The following is a 22,715-nucleotide window of genomic DNA, read 5'->3' as shown; positions in this document are numbered from 1 at the left end:
TGGCTAGATAGTAAAAAAAAAAAAACAAACAAATCCCGGATCTGCTCACCATGTGATACTGAACAATTTATTTAAACTCACTGATCCTGTAAAGTGGGGAGGAATAATAGTAACTGGTATATACCTCAAAGAGTCATTATTATAAAATTAAATTAGATGATCTAGGTAGAGTGTTTGGCAGAACACCTTGTATACAGTAAGGACTCAATAAATATTAGGTATTCTAATCACCTAAAATCTTTTCCAGCCTTGAAGTTGTATTACTCTAGGATCCTGAGAGGGAATAATGACATTTTTAATGGTAACCATTCTCCCTATTAAGTTCATGGCTCAGGCAAAAAAAAAAAAAAAAAAAAATCAAGGCTAGACACAGGTACTGATGAGAGAAAGACAATGATTACTAGAGATTTGGAGAGTAATTGAAGGAGTCAGGAGAAAAAACAGGGAAATAAATTCCAAGAAGAGACATTAAGAAGAAATGATTAACACTTCCAGGGCCCTGCTAATGAGAAAAAACAATCTGCAAAATAGATTTTTGCTAAGCGTATTTAAAATACACTTGTCCTTTGTTCCTGGAATCTCTTATAGAAACATCTATTTTGGTGAACAATTATATTATATATTGTATAAATATGTCACTGCAACATTATATCACAGATGTATTGCAATGTACACACAACATACACATAAATGTATACAAACCAACTGTAACACCATGCTACATTGCTGTGCAGACATCTGTGCAAGGTACAACGGGACCCCGGTCAACTGTCTTGTAGCCAGTTTTGTCTTTTTCAAGACATATATTCAAAGCATCTCAGAACTGGGTTGAGGGAGCAAAGCCTTTATGGTACCATGCATTACGGCACATTTCACTGACCTGACAGTACGTGTGCATAATACAATTTCTCCAAGGATACAGACTCAGGATTGACAGTAGTGACCTATGAGAAGGAAGGGGAAGAAGCGAGGGGACTTTCTTCCTTTTTTTATTACATCTGAATTTTTCCACATTCTACTCTCTAGCTAGAGATGATACAACAAATTCTCTAGACCCGGGTTTCTCAGCCTTGGCATGACCGGCACTTGGGGTTGGAGAGTCCTTTGTGGCTGTGATGCATCGTGTCCTGTGTGTCGCAGGATGTTAAGTAGCATCCCTGGCCTCTACCCACTAGAAACCAACGTGGCAAATGTGCTAAATGCCACCTGGAGGGCAACATGGCCCTCAGTTAAGAGCCACTGCCCCAGCCAATGAGTTGGCCTTATTAAATATAATTTATTCCATGATAAGCACAAGTCACTATGACTGCCCAGGCCACCCAGGCCATACTGCCTTTCCCTAGTTCAGGGAAACATGTATGAGAATCCACTTTGAGTTTTTAAAATCCCCTGGGTTTGAGTCCCAACTGTCTCCCGCATGATGTTCTGACATTTCCCTATGCATCTGGGAACCTACCAGGAGTTTCTTTGTGTAACCACCTCATATTCAAGGACAATGTTTGTTGTTGCTGTTTTGGGACTGGATTTCACTCCTGTTGTCCACGCTGGAGTGCAATGACACGATCTTGGCTCACTGCAGCCTCCCCCTCCCAGGCTCAAGTGATTCTCCTGCCTTAGCCTCTCAACTAGCTGAGATTATAGGCGCATGCCACCATGCCTGGCTAATTTTTGGTTTTGTTTTGTTTTGTTTTGTTTTTTTGATAGAGACAGGGTTTCTCCATGTTGTCCAGACTGGTCTCAAACTCCTGAGCTTGAAACCGGGAGGTGGAGGTTGCAGTGAGCCGAGATCGCGCCATTGCACTGCAGCCTAGGCAACAGAGTGAGACTCTGTCTCAAAAAAAAAAAAAAAAAGACTAATGAAACAGTTTTATTTAAACAAATCTATCTACCTACCTATTTACCTATCTCCCTACTTACCTAACTACCCGTCTGCCTACCTGTCTGTCTGTCTATCTATATCTGATCTATCTGCATATTTATATACCTAAAATGGTATCTTCTGCAACTACTTAAACTAGAGACAAAAACATTTTAAATGTCAACTTACAAATGAGTGATGGGCACTTAGTTTTTCAAACTAAGTGATCTGCCTTCCTCTGCCTCTCAAAGTTCTGGGATTATAGGCATGAGATACCACGTCTATCTCAAGGACAATTTTAGAAAAGTAAACAATTTCTTTCTGATAAATACAGACACATAGTCTTTAGAGTATCTTTCTTTCTACTGACTACTTTAAAAGTCAGAAGTACAACTATCTCAGCTCCTCATTTGTGATAATACACTGGCCTTGTGATTTCTTTTTAAGGAAATTACATCTTAAATGTTCACGTTTTCATGCTCCCAAATTCATTCTTCATGTCCTGAAAACTTCGTACACCCTATCTGGTATTTTTGGTTTGTTTCCTTTCTTGTTTTATTTTAGTTTTTGCCTTTTGCTACGTGAATCTTACAATAGCTTCTGATCTAAAAGAGTAACCTAGAACAAGATTCCAAAATGCCTGATTAATAGCTGAAGACAGCAAAAAACACAGTTCTTCAAACTTTGTTTCACTGTACCCCCATAAGAATTTTGAAAAACAGCCAGGAACGGTGGCTCACTCAAGCCTGTAATCCCAGCATTTTGGGAGGCCAAGGTGGGCAAATCACAAGGTCAGGGGTTCAAAACCAGCCTGGCCAATATGGGGAAACCCCATCTCTACTAAAAATACAAAAATTAGCCAGGTGTGGTGGCACACACCTGTAATCCCAGCTACTTGGGAGGCTGAAGCAGTAGAATCACTTCAACCCGGGAAGCGGAGGTTGCAGTGAGCCGAGACCACGCCACTGCACTCCAGCCTGGGTAATAGAGCAAGCAAGACTCCATCTCGGGGAAAAAAAAAAAAAAAAAAGAATTCTGAAAAACTAAGTGCACCATCACTCATTTGTAAGTTGACATTTAAAATGTTTTTGTCTCCAGTTTAAGTAGTTGCAGAAGATACCATTTTAGGCATATAAATATGCAGATAGATCAGATATAGATAGACAGACAGACAGGTAGGTAGACGGGTAGTTAGGTAAGTAGGGAGGTAGGTAGATAGGTAGGTAGATAGATTTGTTTAAATAAAACTGTTTCATTAGTCTTTTTTTTTTTTTTTTTTTGAGACAGAGTCTCACTCTGTTGCCTAGGCTGCAGTGCAATGGCGCGATCTCGGCTCACTGCAACCTCCACCTCCCGGGTTCAAGCGATTCTCCTGCTTCAGCCTCCCAAGTAGCTGGGATTACAGGTGCCCACCACCATGCCTGGCTAATTTTTGTTTTTTGTCTTTTTTTAGTAGAGACAGGGATTCGCCATGTTGGCCAGGCTGGTCTTAAGCTCCTGACCTCAGGTGATCCACTCGCCTCAGCCTCCCAAAGTGATGGGATTACAGGTATGAGCCACCAGCCCAGCCTATCTCATTGGTCTTTTAAGTGAATCCTGCAGGACCTAAATAGAGACCTAAATAATTCCCAATGATGGGAATTATTCCCATGATTATCCACTTAAAAACAGAATACATAAACAAGCCTATGTTTCTTTGTTTGATGCACTTTTGTTTTCATGTTACATTTTACACACACACACACACACACACACACACACACACAAATGTACCATAAGCTAACTCTTTTTCAAAAGCCAAATAATTTACATCATTGCTTTTTCTGCTTGACTTGTATTTCAATTCTATTTCACCACAGAATATATCCTAAAGCAACTTATATTTATACTAGAAAATCTATTATTATTATTTTTTTTTTTTTTTTTTTTTTTTGAGATAGAGTCTCTCTATTGCCCAGGCTGGAGTACAAGGGTGCAGTCTCGGCTCACTGCAACCTCCACCTCCCCGGTTCAAGCAATTCTCCTGCCTCAGCTTCCCAAGTAGCTGGGATTAGAGGCATGCACCACCATGCCCAGCTAATTTTGTATTTTTGGTAGAGATGGGGTTTCACTATGTTGGTCACGCTGGTCTCAAACTTCTGACCTCAGGTGATCCACCCACTTCAGCCTGCCAAAGTGCTGGGATTACAGGCATGAGCCACCGCACCCAGCCATATTATTGATTTCTTTATCACACTTCCCTGCCATATAAATATCTGCATACATTTTAGATTAAAACCCTCAGTAAAATCAGCATAGAAGGGACATACCTTAAGGTAATAAAAGTCATCCAGGACAAACCCACAACCAACATTATACTGAAAGGAAGAAAGTTGAAAGCATTCCCCGAGAACTGGAACAAGACAAGGATGCCCACTTTCACCACTTCTATTCAACGTAGTACTAGAAGTCCCAGCCACAGCAATCAGACAAGAGAAAGAAAGAAAGGGCATCCAAATCGGTAAAGAGGAAGTCAAACATCACTGTTTGGTGACGATACGATCGTATACCTAGAAAACCCTGAAGACTCATCCAAAAAGCTTCTAGAACTGATACATAAATTCAGCAAAGTTTCAGGATACAAAATTAATGTATACATATCAGTAGCTCTGCTTTACACCAACAGCAATAAAGCTGAGAATCAAAGCAAAAACTCAACCCCTTTTACAACAGCTGCAAAATAACAATAATACTTAGGAATATACCTAACCAAGGAGGTGACAGACCTCTACAAGGACTGCCGAAAGAAGTTATAAATGACACAAACACATGGAAACACCTCCCATGCACATGGATGGGTAGAATCAATATTGTAAAAATGACCACACTGCCAAAAGCAATCTACAAATTCAACGCAATTCCCATCAAAATACCACCATCGTTCTTCACAGAACTAGAAAAAATCATCCTAAAATTCATATGGAACCAAAAAAAGAGCCCACATTGCCAAAGCAAGACTAAGCAAACAGAACAAATCTGGAGGCATCACACTACCCAACTTGAAACTATACTTTAAGACTACAGTCACCAAAACAGCATGGTACTGGTACAAAAAGGCATGTAGACCAATGGAACAGAATAGAGAACCCAGAAATAAAGGCAAATACTTACAGCCAACTGATCTTCTACAGAGCAAATAAAAACAGAAAGTGGAGAAAGGACATCCTATTCAACAAATGGTGCTGGGATAATTGGAAAACCACATATAGAAGAATGAAACTGGATCTTCATCTTTCACCTTATACAAAAACCAACAAGATGGATCAAAGACTTAAATGTAAGACTTGAAACCATAAAAATTCTGGAAGACAACGTTGGAAAAACCCTTCTAGGCATTGACTTAGGCAAAGATTTCATGACCAAGAACCCAAAAGCAAATGCAACAAAAACAGTGATAAATAGATAAGACTTATAAACTAAAAAGCTTCTGTAGGCCAGGCACAGTGGCTCACACCTGTGGTCCCAGCACTTTGGGAGGCTGAGCTGGCATATCATTTGAGGTCCAGAGTTCAAAACCAGACTGGCCAACATGGTGAAACTCCATCTCTACTGAAAATACAAAAATTAGCCAGGCATGGTGGTGGGCACCTATAATCCCAGCTACTTGGGAGGCTGATGCAGGAGAATCGTTTGAACCTTGGTGACAGAGAACGCAGTGAACTGAGATTGCGCCACCACCCTCTAGCCTGGGTGACAGAGTGAGGCTCCATTTCAAAAAATAATAAAATAAATAAATAAATAATAAAAAGCTTCTTCACAGCAAAAGAAATAATCAGCAAACAGGCAACCCACAGAGTGGGAGAAAACCTCTGCAATCCATACATCTGACAAAGGACCAATACCCAGAATCTACAAGGAACTCAAACAAATCAGCAAGAAAAAAGCAAACAATTCCATCAACAAGTGGGCTAAGGACATGAATGGACAATTCTCAAATGAAAATATACAAATAGCCAACAAACATAAGATAAAACGCTCAACATCACTAATGATCAGGGAAACGCAAATCAAAACCACAATGCAACGTCACCTGACTCTTGCAAGAATGGCCATCATCAAAAAATCAAAAAATAATAGATGTTGGCATGGATGTGGTGAAAGGGGAACATTTTTACATGGCTAGTGGGAATACAAACTAACACAACCACTATGGAAAACAGTGTGGAAGTTCCTTAAAGAACTAAAAATAGATCTACCATTGGATCCAGCAATCCCACTACTAGGTATCTACTCAGAGGAAAAGAAGTCATTATATGAAAAAGATACTTGTACACACATGTTTAGAGCAATACAATTCACAACTGCAAAAATATGGAACCAGCCCAAAGGCCCACCAATCAAGGAGTGGATAAAGAAAATGTGATATATATATATATAGGTATGTGTATATATATGTGTATATATATATCTCTTATATACATGGCCCAATCCATATATATATATATATATCATGGACTACTACTCAGCCATAAAAAGGAATGAAATAATGGTATTCACAGCAATCTGGATGGAATTGGAGACCATTATTCTACATGAAGTAACTCAGGAATGGAAAACCAAATATTGTGTGTCTTCACTCATAAGCAGGAGCTAAGCTAGGCATAAGAATGATACAATGGACTTTGGGGACTGGTGGAAAGGGTCAGGGGGTGGGGGTGAGCAATAAAAGACTACCTATTAGGTACAGTGTACATTGCTTGGGTGCACAAAAATCTCAGAAATTACCACTAAAGAAACTTATCCTTTTAACCAAACATCACCTATTTCCCCCAAAACCTACTGAAATTAAAAAAAAAAAAAAGGCACAAATAAATAAATATTTACATTTTAATTTAATTTTTTAAATTTTCCTCTGAGCCTAGGGCTCTAAATGCTTAAATAACAATTTCCTGGGCTGGGCGCGGTGGCTCAAGCCTGTAATCCCAGCACTTTGGGAGGCCGAGGCGGGCGGATCACGAGGTCAGGAGATCAAGACCATCCTGGCTAACCCAGTGAAACCCCGTCTCTACTAAAAAATACAAAAAAAAACTAGCCGGGCGAGGTGGTGGGCGCCCGTAGTCCCAGCTGCTCGGGAGGCTGAGGCAGGAAAATGGCGTGAACCCGGGAGGCGGAGCTTGCAGTGAGCTGAGATCCGGCCACTGCACTCCAGCCTGGGCGACAGAGCGACACTCCATCTCAAAAAAAAAAAAAAAAAAAAACAATTTCCTGGATTTAATAATAATTATTAGTGATAGGAAACAGATTCATAAGAATAAATATATAATAAACCATTTTATAATTATTAAACATTACAAAGCAAAATGTTATTTGAAATGTATATGTTAGTGAATGGGGCTTTATTCTTGTTTTTTCAATTCATTCATCTATATGAGGATAGTTATTAGTCATTACTAGAATAAGACAGAGTTCCTCAATTTTATTTTTATTTTTATTTGGTTTTTTGCTTTTTTGTTTGTTCTTTTCCATAACATAAGCAAAGAGAAAATGTGTTGGTATAAATGAGAGGATAGGGGGAAAAAAGAGATGTTGTGTTATAATACTGGCATTCTGTTCTTTGTACTCTTTTCAAGTTTCAGGCCCAAAATCCCAGGGTAGTCCATCATGGAAAATTACTTTCAAGGACCTCTCTGCAGACAATTTGATTAGCTCCACCTTCAAAGGACAGGACAGCATCAGAACTGCTAAAGGAATTGTGGGCCAGGCATGGTGGCTCACACCTGTAATCCCAGCACTTTGGGAGGCTGAGTCAGGTAGACCACCTAAGGTCAGGAGTTCAAGACCAGCCTGGCCAACATGGCAAAACCCCATCTCTACTAAAAATACAAAAAAAATTAGCCAGGCACAGTGGCGCACACCTGTAATCCCAGTTACTTGGGAGCCTGCAGCAGGAGAATTGCTCGAACTTGAGAGGCGGAGGTTGCAGTGAGCCAAGATCCAGCCACTGCACTCCAGCCTGGACAACAGAGGGAGACGCCACCTCAAAAACAAACAAACAAAAAAAAATGGACATGTTCCCAGTGATTAGATATAGGGCCCTTCACTTTCTCCACACCAGCACCAACATTCCAAGGGGACCTCCATGTCTGCCTGAAGACCATGCCACCCAGAGACAAGGTCATAAGGCAAGAGCATCTTTCTTGTGTAAGGTGGAAAAGGGAAGCTGTGCCAAGGAAGGAAGGAAAGGAGGGCTGGCTTCCCCGGCATTCTCAGGCACAGCAGTTATAGGGAAGAGAATACATGGAAGCTGAGGACCTAGAAACTAATTTTCTCAACACTCCCTGTGCATCCGTGTATGGCTTGGAAAGGACGGTGTTTTTGACAGAACAGTGGCTCCAGTCTAACAGCTACTGACTCAGATGGCCTCTGGCAGGCTCCACCTCCAGGCTAGTTTTTCCAGATCGCAGGGCTATAAAAACTGAGGAAAGAAACCAAACCCTGATCAACTAAAAGGGAAACCCACATATTACATGCCTTTTGATATGGGTGATACATCTGCAATACACAGCACCATGACATCTTCATGCCTGAAAAATGGAATCTGAACTAATCAAGACTCCAGGTCTAACTCCCAGCTTACAGGAAATACAGGGGACTGAGGAACAAATTAGACAGCACCACAAGGAAGCAATCAGCCAACATTCTAGAGACAAATGACCCAGTTTCTCCAACAAATTACTAGCATGAAAAAAAAAGGAACTGTTAAAAAATTAAAGAGACTTAAAAGATATAACAAACAAATGCAATGTAAAAACCTTGTTTGGACCCCAATTATAACAAAACAATATTAGATGACACCTTTAGAAAGACGGAGAAAATCTGAATATGGACTGGATGTTAGATCACAAAAAGGAATTATTAATTTGGTAGGTATAATGGCCATATGATTATGTTTATTTTTAAAAAGTCATTCAGTTAGACATGTGTGTTGAATTTACAGGTGGAATTACATGATGTCTGGGATTTGCTTTTACAAAATATTCTAACCTCCCAAGAAGGTTGGGGGAGGACAGGTGAATTGAGATTAGCAAAATGTCAATAATGATTGCAGTTGGAAGATGGGTATCAGGGATGCATCACAGGCTTCTATCCACAATTTTTACATATTTAACAATGTCTATAACATCCTGGGTTCCATAACTGAAACCTGTAATCCCAACACTTTTGGAGCCCTAGGCAGGTGGATCACTTGAGCCCAGGAGTTCAAGACCAGCCTGGGCAACGTGGTGAAACCCTATCTCTGCAAAAACTCAAAAAATCAGCCAGGCATGGTGGCACATGCCTGCGATCCCAGCTACTCGGGAGGCTGAGTTGGGAGGATCACCTGAGCCCAGAGAGGTTGAAGCTGCAGTGAACCATGATTGTGCCACTGTACTATAGCCTGGGTGACAGGGTAAAACTGTCTCAAAAAAAAAAAAAGGAAAAAAAAAAACCTATAAAAAAGATCCTTTAAGGGAGAAGGGGAGGAAAAACATATATTTAGTTAGAGCCAACTATGTATTAGTCTAGGCCTGTGCTAGGCCCTTACCAAATATGATCTTGTTTTCCTAGTCCTGAGGCAGCTGTCAAATAAACCTCATTTGCTGTCTAAAGAGAAATGGGCATTTGATAAGCTGGGAGATAAATATGGCAGGTGATTAGAGGGAGGCGTTAGTGCCTGAGGAACACAGGGATGCATCTAGGTCGCAAGGGGAGGGACTGAAGACAACCCTTGGCAGACAAATGTCAGAATCAGTATGCCTCAATTTCCATTTCTCCTACTACATGCTACTTACCCCTGCAGCAAAGCCAAGACTTCCATCTAAGATCCGCCTCTGAAAATCAAAACAAGATGTTTCAGTTTCCAAGAGTCAATAAGATGATGTTTCCTGGGACAAGAAGAAACCATAAGGCCCAAAAGAGCCACACAAATAAAGACTGGCCCACTCCTGAGCTCGTGAGCTCCTGAGTTTATACAATGGGCCAAGAACCAGGGGGAAAGCTTTTGGTTAACTTTCCATCCACCCCATAGCCAATCAGAAGTGTTCTATCAAGTGGTGCTTGGCTTGCCTTGGCCCTTGTGTTGTCTCTTACTCAGCTTTCCCTGTGAATTACGTTTGTAAACCTTTAGTAAGTAGCCAGTATAAACCTTTAGTAAGTAGTCGTCATACAAGGGTTGGTGACGAGCAGAGGAGCAGGTGAAACAATCAAAACCCTCACACAGGCCGGGCACAGTGTTCACGCCTGTAATCCCAGCACTTTGGGAGGCTGAGGCAGGCAGATCACCTGAGGTCAGGAGTTCAAGACCAGCCTGGTCAACATGATGAAATCCCGTCTCTACTAAAAATACAAAAACTTAGGCTGAGCGCAGGGGTTCACGCCTATAATCCCAGCACTTTGCGAGGCCGAGGCAGGCAGATCACCTGAGGTCAGGAGTTCAAGACCAGCCTGACCAACATGATGAAACCCTGTCTCTACTAAAACTACAAATATTAGGCTAGGCGCAAGGGTTCGTGCCTATAATCCCAGCACTTTGCGAGGCCAAGGCAGACAGATCACCTGAGGTCAGGAATCTGAGACCAGTCTGGCCAACATGGTGAAACTCCATCTCTATTAAAAATACAAAAATTAGGCATGGTGACGCATGCCCGTAATCCCAGCTACTTGGGAGGCTGAGGCAGGAGAATCGCTTGAACTCGGGAAGCAGATGTTTCAGTGAGCCAAGACCATGCCACTGCACTCTAGCCTAGGCAACAAGAGCAAAACTCCATCTCAAAAAAAAAAAAAAAACCGTCACACAATGGGGTGCAAACAGGTACCACCATTTTGGCAAACTATTTGGCAGCAGGAATGAGAGGTGAACACTATGCATGCCACTCCTGAGTAATTCCGTAACAGGAGTGCACTTGTATTCAACGAACCCATGAAGAAAAATGTTCGGCAGTGCTATTTGTAAGAGCCCAAAACTAGAAACTACCCAAATTCTCACCAACAGTAGGATGGATATGTTAATGAGGATATATTCATACAACAGGTACCATATGGCAATGGGAACACACACACATACTACAGTTATATATATACATATATCTTACAAACAGACAGGGACATTAAAGAAACTGGAAAACAAGTAGGGTAAAATCAGCCAGATGCAGAACGGTACATACTATATGATTACTCCATCTAAATAAAGCACAGAAGCAGGGAAAATATCTGCCGTGCTGCTAGACATCAGAAGGGAGATGATCCTTGGAATAGAGGTTGGGGATGGTAGGATTGGAAGGGAGACTGAAGGCTCCTGATTGGAAGGGGCTGCAAGGTGAGGAGCTGGTACTATTTTGTTTCTTGATCTGGGCTCTAGTTTCACGAGCATTTGTGCAAAGTCATCAAACTACACACTTATATTAGGTTGGTGCAAACCTCATAAAATGCACCAGCCTAATAAAATGTGCATTTTTCCAAATGCATCATATTTCAATAAAGAGGTTTTTTTTTGCTATCTAGCCATAGATGAATGGATAGACAAAATATGGTACGTACATACAATGGAATAGTCTTCAGCCTTAAAAACGAAAGAAATTCTGGCACATGCTATAACATGGATGAGCTCTAAGGACATTCTTTGAAGTGAAAGAAGCCATGTGGTCTACAGAACTTTTCACCTTACAAACCTGAAACCCCGTCTCTACTAAAAATACAAAAATTAGCTGGGCATGGTGCCACACACCTGTAGGCACAGCTACTTGGGAGGCTGAGGTGGGAGGCTCACTTGAACCCAGGAGGCAGAGGCTGCAGTGAGCTAAGATCATGCCACTGAACTCCAGCCAGGGCGACAGGGCAAGACTATGACTCAAAAAAAAAAAAAAAAAAAAAAAACAATAGCCTGGACAGATAGGGTTACCAGTGAAACCCCATCTTTACTAAAACTACAAAAAAAATTAGCAGGGCATGGTGGTACACACCTGTAATCCCAGCTACTCAGGAGGCTGAGGCAGGAGAATCACTTGAACCTGGAAGGCAGAGACCAAGTGAACCAAAATCACGCCACTGTACTCCAGACTGGGAGACAGAGCAAGACTCTGTCAAAAAATAAAATAGGCCGGGCGCAATGGCTCACGCCTGTAATCCCAGCACTTTGGGAGGCCGAGGCAGGCAGATCACCAGGTCAGGAGATCGAGACCATCCTGGCTAACACAGTGAAACCCTGTCTCTACTAAAAAATACAAAAAAGTAGCCAGGCGTGGTGGCAGGCGCCTGTAGCCCCAGTTACTCGGGAGGCTGAGGCAGGAGAATTGCGTGAACCCGGGAGGCAGAGCTTGCAGTGAGTCGAGATGGCACCACTGCACTTCAGCCTGGGCGGCAGAGCGAGACTCCGTCTCAAAAAAAAATAAAATAAAAATAAAATAAAATAACCCTGAAACTCTGTACTCATTCAATAATAACTTATTTCTGCCCTCCCCTGCAGCCCCTGGCAATCACCATTCTACAATGTGTCTCTATGCATTTGACTCATCTTGGCATCTTATATACCTAGGTTCTAGATAACTTGTGTTTTTGGATTGTGTGTTTTCTGATTTCCAGTCTCCAACCTATCAGCTCCCGGGGGCGATGTGGTGCAGCAAGGGAGGTGGGGATTTTATTGTCCAAATCAAGGCCTGCTGTACTGGTCTCTAACACAAGAGCGCCTGACTTGCAAACTTCCTGAAGGTGTGTTCACTTCCAAATCTCCCTCGCAACATGCTGAACTAGATCTTAAGTCACTTATTCATTTGCCATTCCTACAATGTTTCAGGCTACCCAGGTGAACGATGCAGGCATTGTGCATTCATCAAGATACCCATGGATGGCTCCAGGGCTACCGGACTGAGGGTGATCTGGGTTGGGGAAAAGAATGCAGTTTCAGGCATATGAGGTGAGTGTGGGTTGTGCAGAGGTGTGGGGAGGGTATATGGATATGTGTGCAAGTACAGGTGTGTGGGACTATAGGTAGAGTGTGTAGAAGGGGTGTAAGGATGGGGATGTGGGAGGAGGGAGAGATGTGGGGGATATAGGCATGCATAGGTTGTGGGGGCATGACAGTGAGTGAGAGCAGTGGGGCTTGTGAGTGGGATACAGGGAAGATGTAGAGGAGAGGAGTAAGGGTCTGCAGGGGCCCTGGGTGGTGGTGGGGGGCAGCTATATTCATCCCAAGAGGAGATGAAACAACCTGGAGATGGGTTAAAAGAGAAAGGGAACAGATGCCCCTTCTTCTCCTAAGGTCTTTCCAACCATCCCACCCAACTCAAGGTCACAGGGGAGGACAGTTACACCTGAAATCTAGTGTTCTTCTTCGGTCATGCATAGTACCACTTGCTCCAGGCCTGCAAGAAATTACATGGCAGGCCAGGCGCTGTGGTTCACGCCTGTAATCCCAGCACTTTGGGAGGCCAAGGTGGGCGGATCATCTGAGGTCAGGAGTTTGAGACCAGTGGTGAAATCCCACCTCTACTAAAAATACAAAAATTAGCCGGGCGTGGTGGTGCATGCGTGTAATCCCAGCCACTCGGGAGGCTGAGGCAGGAGAATCACTTGAACCCGGGAGGCGGAGGTTGCAGAGAGCTGAGATCCTGCCACTGCACTCCAGGCTGGGCAACAGAGCAAGATTCTGTCTCAAAAGAAAAAAAAAAAGAAAAAGAAAAAGAAAAAAGAAATTACATGGCAGGTAGAAATGAGGCAGCGGGCTAACGAAGCCTCAGTAACTGGGCTTTTCTCACTTCCCATTCCCTTCAACTCAGGCTGTCAAGGGTCAGGAGGAGAGATGATGGTGCATGAAGGTGTCTAGAGCAAACAGCCATCTGTTCTCCCGTCCTGGCAGGCAGAAGGCGAGAAAATAAGAAGACAGCGAACAAACCCCAGCACACAATGCCTGGGGGTATGGCCAGGGGCATTGAAAAAGTCTACAAACCTGCTCCACAGAGTGGGATGGTGTCCCTTTACCAAGGGGCTCCCCACCAACCTTCAGAACAGAAGCAAGGCAACTCACCTGTCCACTAGAGAATACGAACACGAGAGCTGCCCCAGCTGCCGTCATCCCCCAGGTGAAGAAGGTCCCCAGCAAGGCCTGGAACACAGAGCTGTGGCCTTGGAGCATGCTGGATACAGCTGTGCAAGAGGAGCGAGAGCATCAGCCACCGGTGGTCCCTTTCAGTGACAGGCGCACATTCTGACATGTCCTAACACCCTGTGCGGGAGCTGGCCTCCCTCCGGCTTGACGGTACGCACCCTTCCACCACGCCATCCCAGTGTCCCCCAGCCACCCGGCACACAGGTCAGGCTTCTCTATCCAGGTCCCTCAGGAATTGGAAATCGTCTAAATCTGAAAGAAGGCACGGGGAGACGCCAGGGAGATGCCAGGGGAACCCACAAAAAGGCTGCAACATTGAGAGGTAGTTTCAAAGAGAAGCACAAAGAATGTGGTTTGTTCCAGAGGCAGGGGGCATAGGAGGGTCTGATGCAGCCTCCCCCACACAATTTGCCTCTTCTGCCATCTCTTGCCCACCATCTGCGCTCAGCCTCCTCCAAAGACAGGTGACTAGTGCAGGTGATGTCAACACGCTTCCCATCTAAATCCCCGTCACACCCGCAATGGTGCACCTGCCCAGCCAAAGGGTAAACTCCACCAACCAACCTTTGATTCTCCCCACCCCCAACTCTCCAATCCCATTCTCCATCATGCCTGCATGAGCACCAAACTCCAGCTCAACTGAATTATTTACGGCACCTTCCACAAGCCCCAGACAATCCTGCCTCCGAGTCCCTGTTCATACAGTTCCCTCCTGGAATACCTTCCTTGCACATTTCCAGCCATCCGAACCTGGAGCATCCTCTGCAGCCCACCTAATGCCAACTTCACAATGAAGGCTTTTCTGGCCTTCCCCAGCCCTGTCCCAGCATGCAGCTTTGGTCCTTTCTCAGCGTGGCTTTGCCTCCATCTTTTACAGCCTTAGTTGCTTGAGGACAGGGATGGTGCTTTTACATATTTGGCCACCCTGCAAAATAGGGCTTTGTAACCCCTGAAAAATATGTGCTGGATGGAAAAGGGCCAGCTTACCTGCACAGGACAGTCAGCAAGGACAAGCAAACGGACCCAGGAATGGAATGTCCCCTGGTCAACTCAGCACCCTGTTGCTAAAGCGGGTTACACCACCGCCCACCAAGGAAGGAAGGGAAGTACCATTCCCTCTCATTTCAGTCCAGAGAACCTCCTCCAGACTTCAACATACTTAAAATTCTGGATCTGAGATGACAATCAGATCTCTCCCTGTGGAAAGTTACAAGGCAGAGAAACCCATTTGTTCAAAAGCCCTGTGTTCCGGTACACAAACGCTGGGCTCAGGGCCTCATCTCAAAGCCTCATTCATCTCCCTGATGGTCTGCCAGCACCCAGAGGGCTGGCTGGACATGACCACAGTGGGCTCAGCCCTGCCAGTCCCCAGTGCTCTGTGCGGAGCCAGCAGCCCTGAACCTGCAGATCAAGAGCTGAAGACGCTGCCTCGACTGACCCTGGAAGGAAACCACGGCAGAGTGTGGATGAAGCCCTTATGCCAAGCGGCTCAGCAACACACCCAGGCTCAAATCTAGGAAGGGCTATGGGTCCAGGTGAGCCCAGGTGAGCCCTGGCTCAGCCCCTGTGCCAGAAACCCTGAGATAAATAACAGATACGGAATCAGACTCTAATTCCCATACTCTAAACGAACTGCACCAATTGTGAAAACTGTGAGCACGTTAATTGAAGGAAAAAAAAAATCCTTTTTAAAAAACTACCCTTTACATCTGTCATCTTGCTCAGCCACCCTAAAAAGAGGGGTTAATCTTTGTTTTTAAACCAAGCCATCTGGACCATTACACCAATCATCTATTCTGAGTTGCTGTGGATAAAATTTCAAACAGCGTTTACAAAGAACAGCACAAAGTGATCATCCTCTCAGTACTTATCATCCAAGACAGGGCATAACAAAAACACCTTTCTTTCCTGTATTTGAATGTGCCTCTTGACAGCTACAGAAGAGAGCAAACAATTTACATTTGCCAACAGGCCAAAGTCAACGTGGATCTTGCGGGCTGGTGAACAGAACAGAGGGAGCTCATGGGTGTTCCTGGCGGTTACTGGGATAGGGAAACACTCGTCTAAGCCTGTCCCCAGGTACATCTGAGCACTCTGCTGAGTAAGGAAAAGGGACACAGAGGGAAGACGAGAAGACCAAGGCCACCATGCTTTCCATCCCAATAGGAGCAGCACTGATCATGAGCAATGCAAGCCCAGTGCCCCTCGGAGAAGTGTCTTCTCTATTAGCTGTTTTAAATCCTTGCTACTCCAAAGGTGGTCAGAGAACCAGCAGCGCTGGTCTGGGTTGGGAGCTAGTTAGGAACACAGAAACTCAGGTCCCACCCCAGAGTTTCTGAATCAGGGTCTGCATTTTGTGGAATTCCATGGGGGATTCTTATGCACATTAAACTGTGGAAAGCAAAAGATTAAAACTGGTAAAACTTGGCCAGGCGCAGTGGCTCACGCCTGTAATCTCAGCACCTTGGGAGGCCAAGGCAGGCAGATCACCTGAGGTCAGGAGTTTGAGACCAGCCTGGCCAACATGGTGAAACCCCATCTCTACTAAAAACACAAAAATTAGTCGGGCATGGTGGCAGGTGCCTGTAGTCCCAGCTACTCAGGAGGCTGAGGCAGGAGAATTGCTTCAACCCAGGAGGCAGAGGTTGCGGTGAGCCGAGATGGCGCCACTGCACTACAGCCCGGGTGACAGAGCAAGGCTCTGTCTCAAAAAAATAAAAAACAAATAAATCAATCAATCTGGTAAAACTTCTACAATACCAAGAGCTTAGAAAATGAGTTCTCCTGCCCCGTGTGGGATTGACAAGACCAAAGCAGAGTCCCAAAAGAACAGAAGAGTTTTCTGCAGAGTCTCAAGAGAAGAAGTTGTTTCTGGCAGAGTCCCAAGAGAACAAAAAGTCTTCTCTAACCGGCAGACCAGTAACGACTTTAGGGCACAGCATCTCCAGCACAGCTTACACAATGGGGCTCAGACTTCCTCACGATGGGGATATTAATTCCATCAACCTTGATTCGTTAGCAGCAGGGAGAATCATTCTCTGCCCGTTCCAACTTTTAAAATGCCAACAGCCTGTACACTTGTACACATCGGCCACAGCAGCACATGGGCATTTCCGGTTGATTGATACAGGTTTCTTTTCTTTATTTCCTTTCTCCACCTTTTAAACCTGTTGTTCCGCTTCCAAGAGTCAGTTCAAGAGGCTGGTGAAGTTGCAGAAGTGGGAACAGCACTAGGGCTGCTGGGCCTTCGTGGAGCTGCGCACACATGCCCTAACTCCACGAGGGGGAATCCAGCAGCAGGATTCAGGTCTGGGCGGAGAGGACTGTGGAAAAGTTCTCTAAAGCCTTGCTACTCAAAGCGTGGTCTGCGGAACACCCAACCTGGGAATAGGTTAGAAATGCACACAGTCACGCCCCAGCCAGACCTGCTGCAAGTTAACCAGATTCCCAGTCAAGTTCAAGAGGTCCAGCTAACAGCCAGAGCAAGTGGGAGGGGCCTGGGAGCAGCTGGAATTGTAGCTGCCTCTGCTCCCAGGAATCCCGGGTCCCCCCACACACCCCTAGGAAGCGATGAACGAAGAGGATCTTGGGTGAGGACTGTAAAAGGAAGGCATGTCATTGCCTTCCAGATCACCCTGGAGAGGGACATAGCGGGGGTCCAGGGACTTCCTTCCCGCCCCACCCCCCACCCTCCCACCCCGCCCCGCCACCTGCCAAAGCCTCCAAACCCCTCCTCTCTCCAAACGCACCCCCTTCCAAGCTCCAGGTGGCTGCCCTTCCAAGTCCCACACACTTGTCCTAATGGCACCCGACCCCGGGCCTCAAGCCCAACCAAAGGCACCGAAGGAGAGAAAAGCCAACTCACTAGGGTGCCCTCTCCAGCCCCCACTGCACTTCCATCAGCCCCCGCTGCCGCTCGCTCGCCGGCTCCACTCCCGCAGTCACTTCCTGCTTCCCTCCCGCACACGTGGCCCTCCCGCCTCCGGGCCCCGCCCCCTCGGCCGCAACTGGCAACTCCCGTCTGAAGAATAGATTCTCTGGTTCACAGCCGTCTGCAGGCTCAGGAACAGATCTGGGCGGGCAGAACAGAGTCCTGAGGCCAAGCGCCCAGCGGTCTGCGAGTGACTGCAGCCCTAGGGGAAGCTACAAACACTCAAGGAAAGAGCCCTTTGTAACACCCCTAATGTTACTTACGCTTTTATACCTTTGGCAGCCAGGTGCATGCCACTGGGTGCGCAGCAGAGCAGGATGTGCTGTGTGTGTGTTGCGGGGGAGGCTGGGGACAGGTAATGTGATGGCATCCGCATCATCCTCCAGTCAATGAGCCTCAAAAGAATCACTGGAGGGAGTCAAATACACAATGCCAGCACTCCCAGAGGCTCTGGTCCCGTCATTCTGGGTGGGACTGGCATTTTAGGATGTTTTTGTTTTTGCTTTTGTTTTTTTGAGATGGAGTCTTGCTCTTTTGCCCAGGCTGGAGTGCAGTGACCCAATCTCGGGTCACTGCAGCCTCTGCCTCCTATGTTCAAGCGATTCTCCTGCTTCAGCCTCCCGAATAGCTGGGACCACAGGTGCATGCTGCCAAGCCCCACTAATTTTTTTTTTTTTTTTTTTTTTAGTAGAGACGGGGTTTCACCACGTTGCCCAGGCTGGTCTCAAACTCCTGACCTCAAGTGATCCACTTGCCTGGACCTCCCAAAGTGCTGGGTTATAGGCATGAGCCACTGCGCCTGGCCTGAGATTTTGTTTTGAGTTAGGAGTTGCTGATGCTGCTGTCCTGGGACCACCCTTTGAAAAGCACTGCCCTAGGTCAAAGGTTTTGATCCACAAGACTTCTGTGAAAAGATCAGAGGATAGGATTGGCTAGATTTAGCCAAAAACAAAACAAAACAAAACAAAATAAATACATACATACATACATGCATACATACAAGATGCCTGGGCCGGACACAGTGGCTCACGCCTGTAATCCCAGCACTTTGGGAGGACGAGGCGAGTGGATCACGAGGTCAGGAGATCGAGAACATCCTGGTTAACATGGTGAAACCCTGTCTCTACTAAAAATACAAAAAATTAGCCAGGCGTGGTGGCGGGCACCTGTAGTCCCAGCTACTCAGGAAGCTGAGGCAGGAGAATGGCATGAACCCAAGAGGCCGAGCTTGCAGTGAGCCAAGATCACGCCACTGCACTCCAGCCTGGGAGACAGAGCGAGACTCCATCTCAAAAAAATGAAAAAGAGATGCCTGATTAAATTTGAATTTCAGATAAATAACAAGTCATTTATTACTATAAGTATGCCCTGGGCAATGTTTGGGACATACTTATGCTACAGGCATATTTGTTGTTGATCTGAAATTCAAACCCAGCTGAGTGTCCTGTGTTTTATTTGACCACGTATCAGAGCATGACCTGAGCAGAAAAACTACCTGTGGTATCAATGGCGATAGCCCAAAGGCTCCAATAACAGGCCTCTTTTTTCCAGCAGAACTAGGTTGTTCACACTGATGGTCGCACCATATACCATGCACTCTGTGGGGAAGAGAAGACAGCCTGGCCACTGAAGGGTGGTCTTTGCCCTTAAAAGACCCCCAACTGGTAGGAGTCAAATCAGCCATTGGAATTCCACATAACAGAGTATGACAGGCACACAGAGACGCAACCCCCACATGGCATGGCCCATCAACTCATCTTCCAAAATGTCATAGCTCTTCCTGCACACTGCAATGGCCATAAAGTGATACGATATCTTAGATTCACTTCAAAATATGATGGAAGAGAGAAGTGGACGGAGTAGAGATTAAACACAATTGGCCATGAATTAACCATTCTTAGGCTGGGCGTGGTGGCTCACACCTGTAATCCCAGCACTTTGGGAGGACAAGGTGGGCAGATTGTTTGAGCCCAAGAGTTTGAGACCGGCCTGGACAACAAAGCAAGACCTCGTCGCTACAAAAAGTTAAAAAAAAAAGTAGCTTGGCACAGTGGCAGGTGGTAGCTGGGCCTGTAGTCCCAGCTATTAGGGAGGCTGAGCCGGGAGGATCGCTTGAGCCCAGGAGTTTGAGGCTGCAGTGAGCCGTAATGGTGTCACTGCACTCCAGTGAAAGACCCTGTCTCTTAAAAATAAAAAAGTAACCATTGTTGAACTCGGGGAACAGGCACATAGAGGTTCATTAAATGTTTCTGTTTCTACTTTTGTGCATGCATAAATTTTTTTTTTTTTTTTTTTTAAGACGGAGTCTCGCTCTGTCACCCAGCCTGGAGTGCAGTAGTGCAATCTCGGCTCACTGCACCCCCACCTCCCAGGTTCAAGTGATTTTCCTGCCTCAGCCAGCCTCCCAAGTTCTCAAGTAGCTGAGACTACAGGTGCATGCCACCACGTCCAGCTAATTTTTTGTATTTTTAGTAGAGACGGGGTTTTGCCACATTGGCCAGGCTGGTCTCGAACTCCTGAGCTCAAGCAATCCCCCACCTCAGCCTCCCCAAATGCTAGGATTACAGGAGTGAGACGCTACGCCAGGTCGCTTAAATTCTTTACACTGAAAAACAAACAGAAATGTTTGCAACGATCCACAAAGTGCCTCTCCTGCCCAATCCTTTCCTTTCTCACTACTGCTGTGAGGATTCAGCCTCCCCATCCCTCATCTAGGTCATGGGAGTCACCTCCTTCCACTCCACCCTGTCTAGTCTGTTCCATGTACCACTGCCAAGATCAGCCTGCCTAAAGCACAGCACGTCACTCTCCTACTCAAAAAGCTCCAGTAGCTCCCTAGTGCCTCTGGCACAAAGTTCAAATGCTTCAGCCTGGAATTCGAGGTTTTCCGTGGTATGATTCCAACTAAACGTTCTCAATTCTGTCTCCCAGGGTTCTCCTCCCTGTGCCCTCTGGCCAAGCCAGGCTGGACAGCTCTGTGTCCTCCACACAGCCTTCCCTCCCTACCACTCATATCTCCCCTCTACCATTTCTACTGAACTGCCCTTCGCCTCCCGAATCTAAGCCCCACCATCCTGCAAGACCCAGGTTTAATGCATTCTCCTCCGGCACCCCATCTGACCTCATCTCCCACCTGTCCCAGCCCTGGTTACAAACCGAGTCTCTATCCTCTAAGGTCCCACAGAACTCCATCTGAATTCTAAGGCACTTGCCTTCTTCTATCTTCTACTGTAGGATCTAACTTCACTGCTATATTCAGCACACAAACCCAAGATTGGAATCAAGCTCCTTACTGAGCTCCTTCCCCTCATCCCAGCCAGCCTAGCACCTCATATTATAGCATGTCCTCAGAAGATGTTTGCATGCAAAGCATAGGTAAACTTGACGTGGGGAAGGAAAAGTGGGGAACCTACTAACAGTTGTTGAATGTCTGACCTGGGCCACTTTATCTTTACATCCTCCTCTTATGTAAAACTCACAATTCTGAGGGAAAGGTATTATTGTCCCCATTCTACAGATAAAGAAATTGAGGCTCAGGAAAGCTGTGGAGTAACGCAAGGTCCATGGGGCAGTGTGGGACACCAAACCCAGCTGACTCCTGAGATGGTGCCCTTCCTGCATGGGGCATTCGGGGCTCACAGGATAAGACCCAGAGCCACCTTGATCAGCATTTCTGCATCTCACTTTCTTTAAATCGCACCAAGCCCATAAGCAGGAGGGGCGATAACCCCCATGAGACAAATCTTACCATTTCCCCATCTTTCTCGATAACCCCACACACACATGCCCACTCCGCAAACATGTGAACTGCCCCTTTCACACACTTCCTTACAGTCAAAAGTGCCAGAGTGTTGGACAGAAAAAAAAGGTTTCCTGGGCCAGGTGCGGTGGCTCACCTCCGTAATCCCAAAACTTTGAGAGGCCGAGGCGGGTGGATCACCTGAGGTCAGGAGTTGGAGATCAGCCTGCCCAATCTGGTGAAACACCATCTCTACTAAAAATACAAACATTAGCTGGCCGTGGTGGTGGGCGCCTGTAAGTCCAGCTACTCAGGATGCTGAGGCAGGAGAATCGCTTGAACCTGGGAGGCAGAGGTTGCAGTGAGCCAAGATCACGCCACTGCATTCCAGCCTGGGTGACAAGAGCAAAACTCCATCTCAAAAAAAGAAAAAAAAGAAAATGTTTCCTGAAAGCTAAATACACTGACTCTGACCTCCACCCCACCCACAGTCCATTCCTATTCTCTCCCACGGGACCTAAGGTGGACTGACGCCCCCAGGACAAAGGGATGGGATATGCAAGAACAGACCAGAACAGCGGCTCCAGAAGCAGTGGCAGGGGGATTTGCAGGCAGTGAAGGCTGCTTCCCACGTGTCAAAGGGCCCTAAGACTGATGCCAATCATCAACAAAGGAACCGCAAGGCAACAAGATGGTGGACGGCCCTTTCCAGAGGAATCGCTGTGGTTTGATCTGGCTAAATGCCCTCCTGGCATCTCCTCCTGGAAGACTGTCGGGGGCAAGCAGGGGAATCATGGGCTGCAGCTTTGCAGAAAGAATGGAGATGGGCATAAAGCTGTCCAGCCCAATGAGTCCTAGATCTCATCCTCTTTCATTTTCTCTCTCTCTCTCTCTCTCTCTCTCTCTCTCTCTCTCTCTCTCTCTCTCTCTCTCTCTGAGTTGATTGCTAGCTTCACAATCTGACCACACAGGAGAAAGCCCAGCTTGGCATGTGGGTTCTCAGGGACACATTTCCCAACCCCTCTTGAAACCACCATTGCAAAACTGTAACAGAAGCCGGGGGTGGTGG

General features: G+C 45.9%; 1 protein-coding gene across 15 annotated transcripts in view; it reads right to left on the bottom strand.

The window, feature by feature from the left end:
* SLC39A11 (solute carrier family 39 member 11) overlaps positions 1-22,715 on the bottom strand; it is a 563,219-nt gene that overhangs the window by 444,551 nt on the left and 95,953 nt on the right. For 10 of the 15 annotated variants that reach the window (XM_073005074.1, XM_037993737.2, XM_037993738.2 and 7 more), the window contains 2 exons: positions 13,896-14,014; positions 9,670-9,708 (listed from right to left, as the gene is read on the bottom strand). In XM_073005074.1, the coding sequence (XP_072861175.1) occupies positions 9,670-9,708; positions 13,896-14,014 (158 nt within the window). Of the gene's footprint in view, positions 1-9,669; positions 9,709-13,895; positions 14,015-16,885; positions 17,358-17,841; positions 17,945-22,715 lie in introns of those variants that run through there. The other 5 variants (XM_008011929.3, XM_008011930.3, XM_073005079.1 and 2 more) reach the window with 4 other exon arrangements.

Source organism: Chlorocebus sabaeus, chromosome 16 (assembly GCF_047675955.1).
Source record: "Chlorocebus sabaeus isolate Y175 chromosome 16, mChlSab1.0.hap1, whole genome shotgun sequence".
Lineage (NCBI taxonomy): Eukaryota > Metazoa > Chordata > Mammalia > Primates > Cercopithecidae > Chlorocebus > Chlorocebus sabaeus.
Note: the sequence above shows the minus strand (reverse complement) of the source record. Positions and strands in the feature narration are given on the sequence as shown.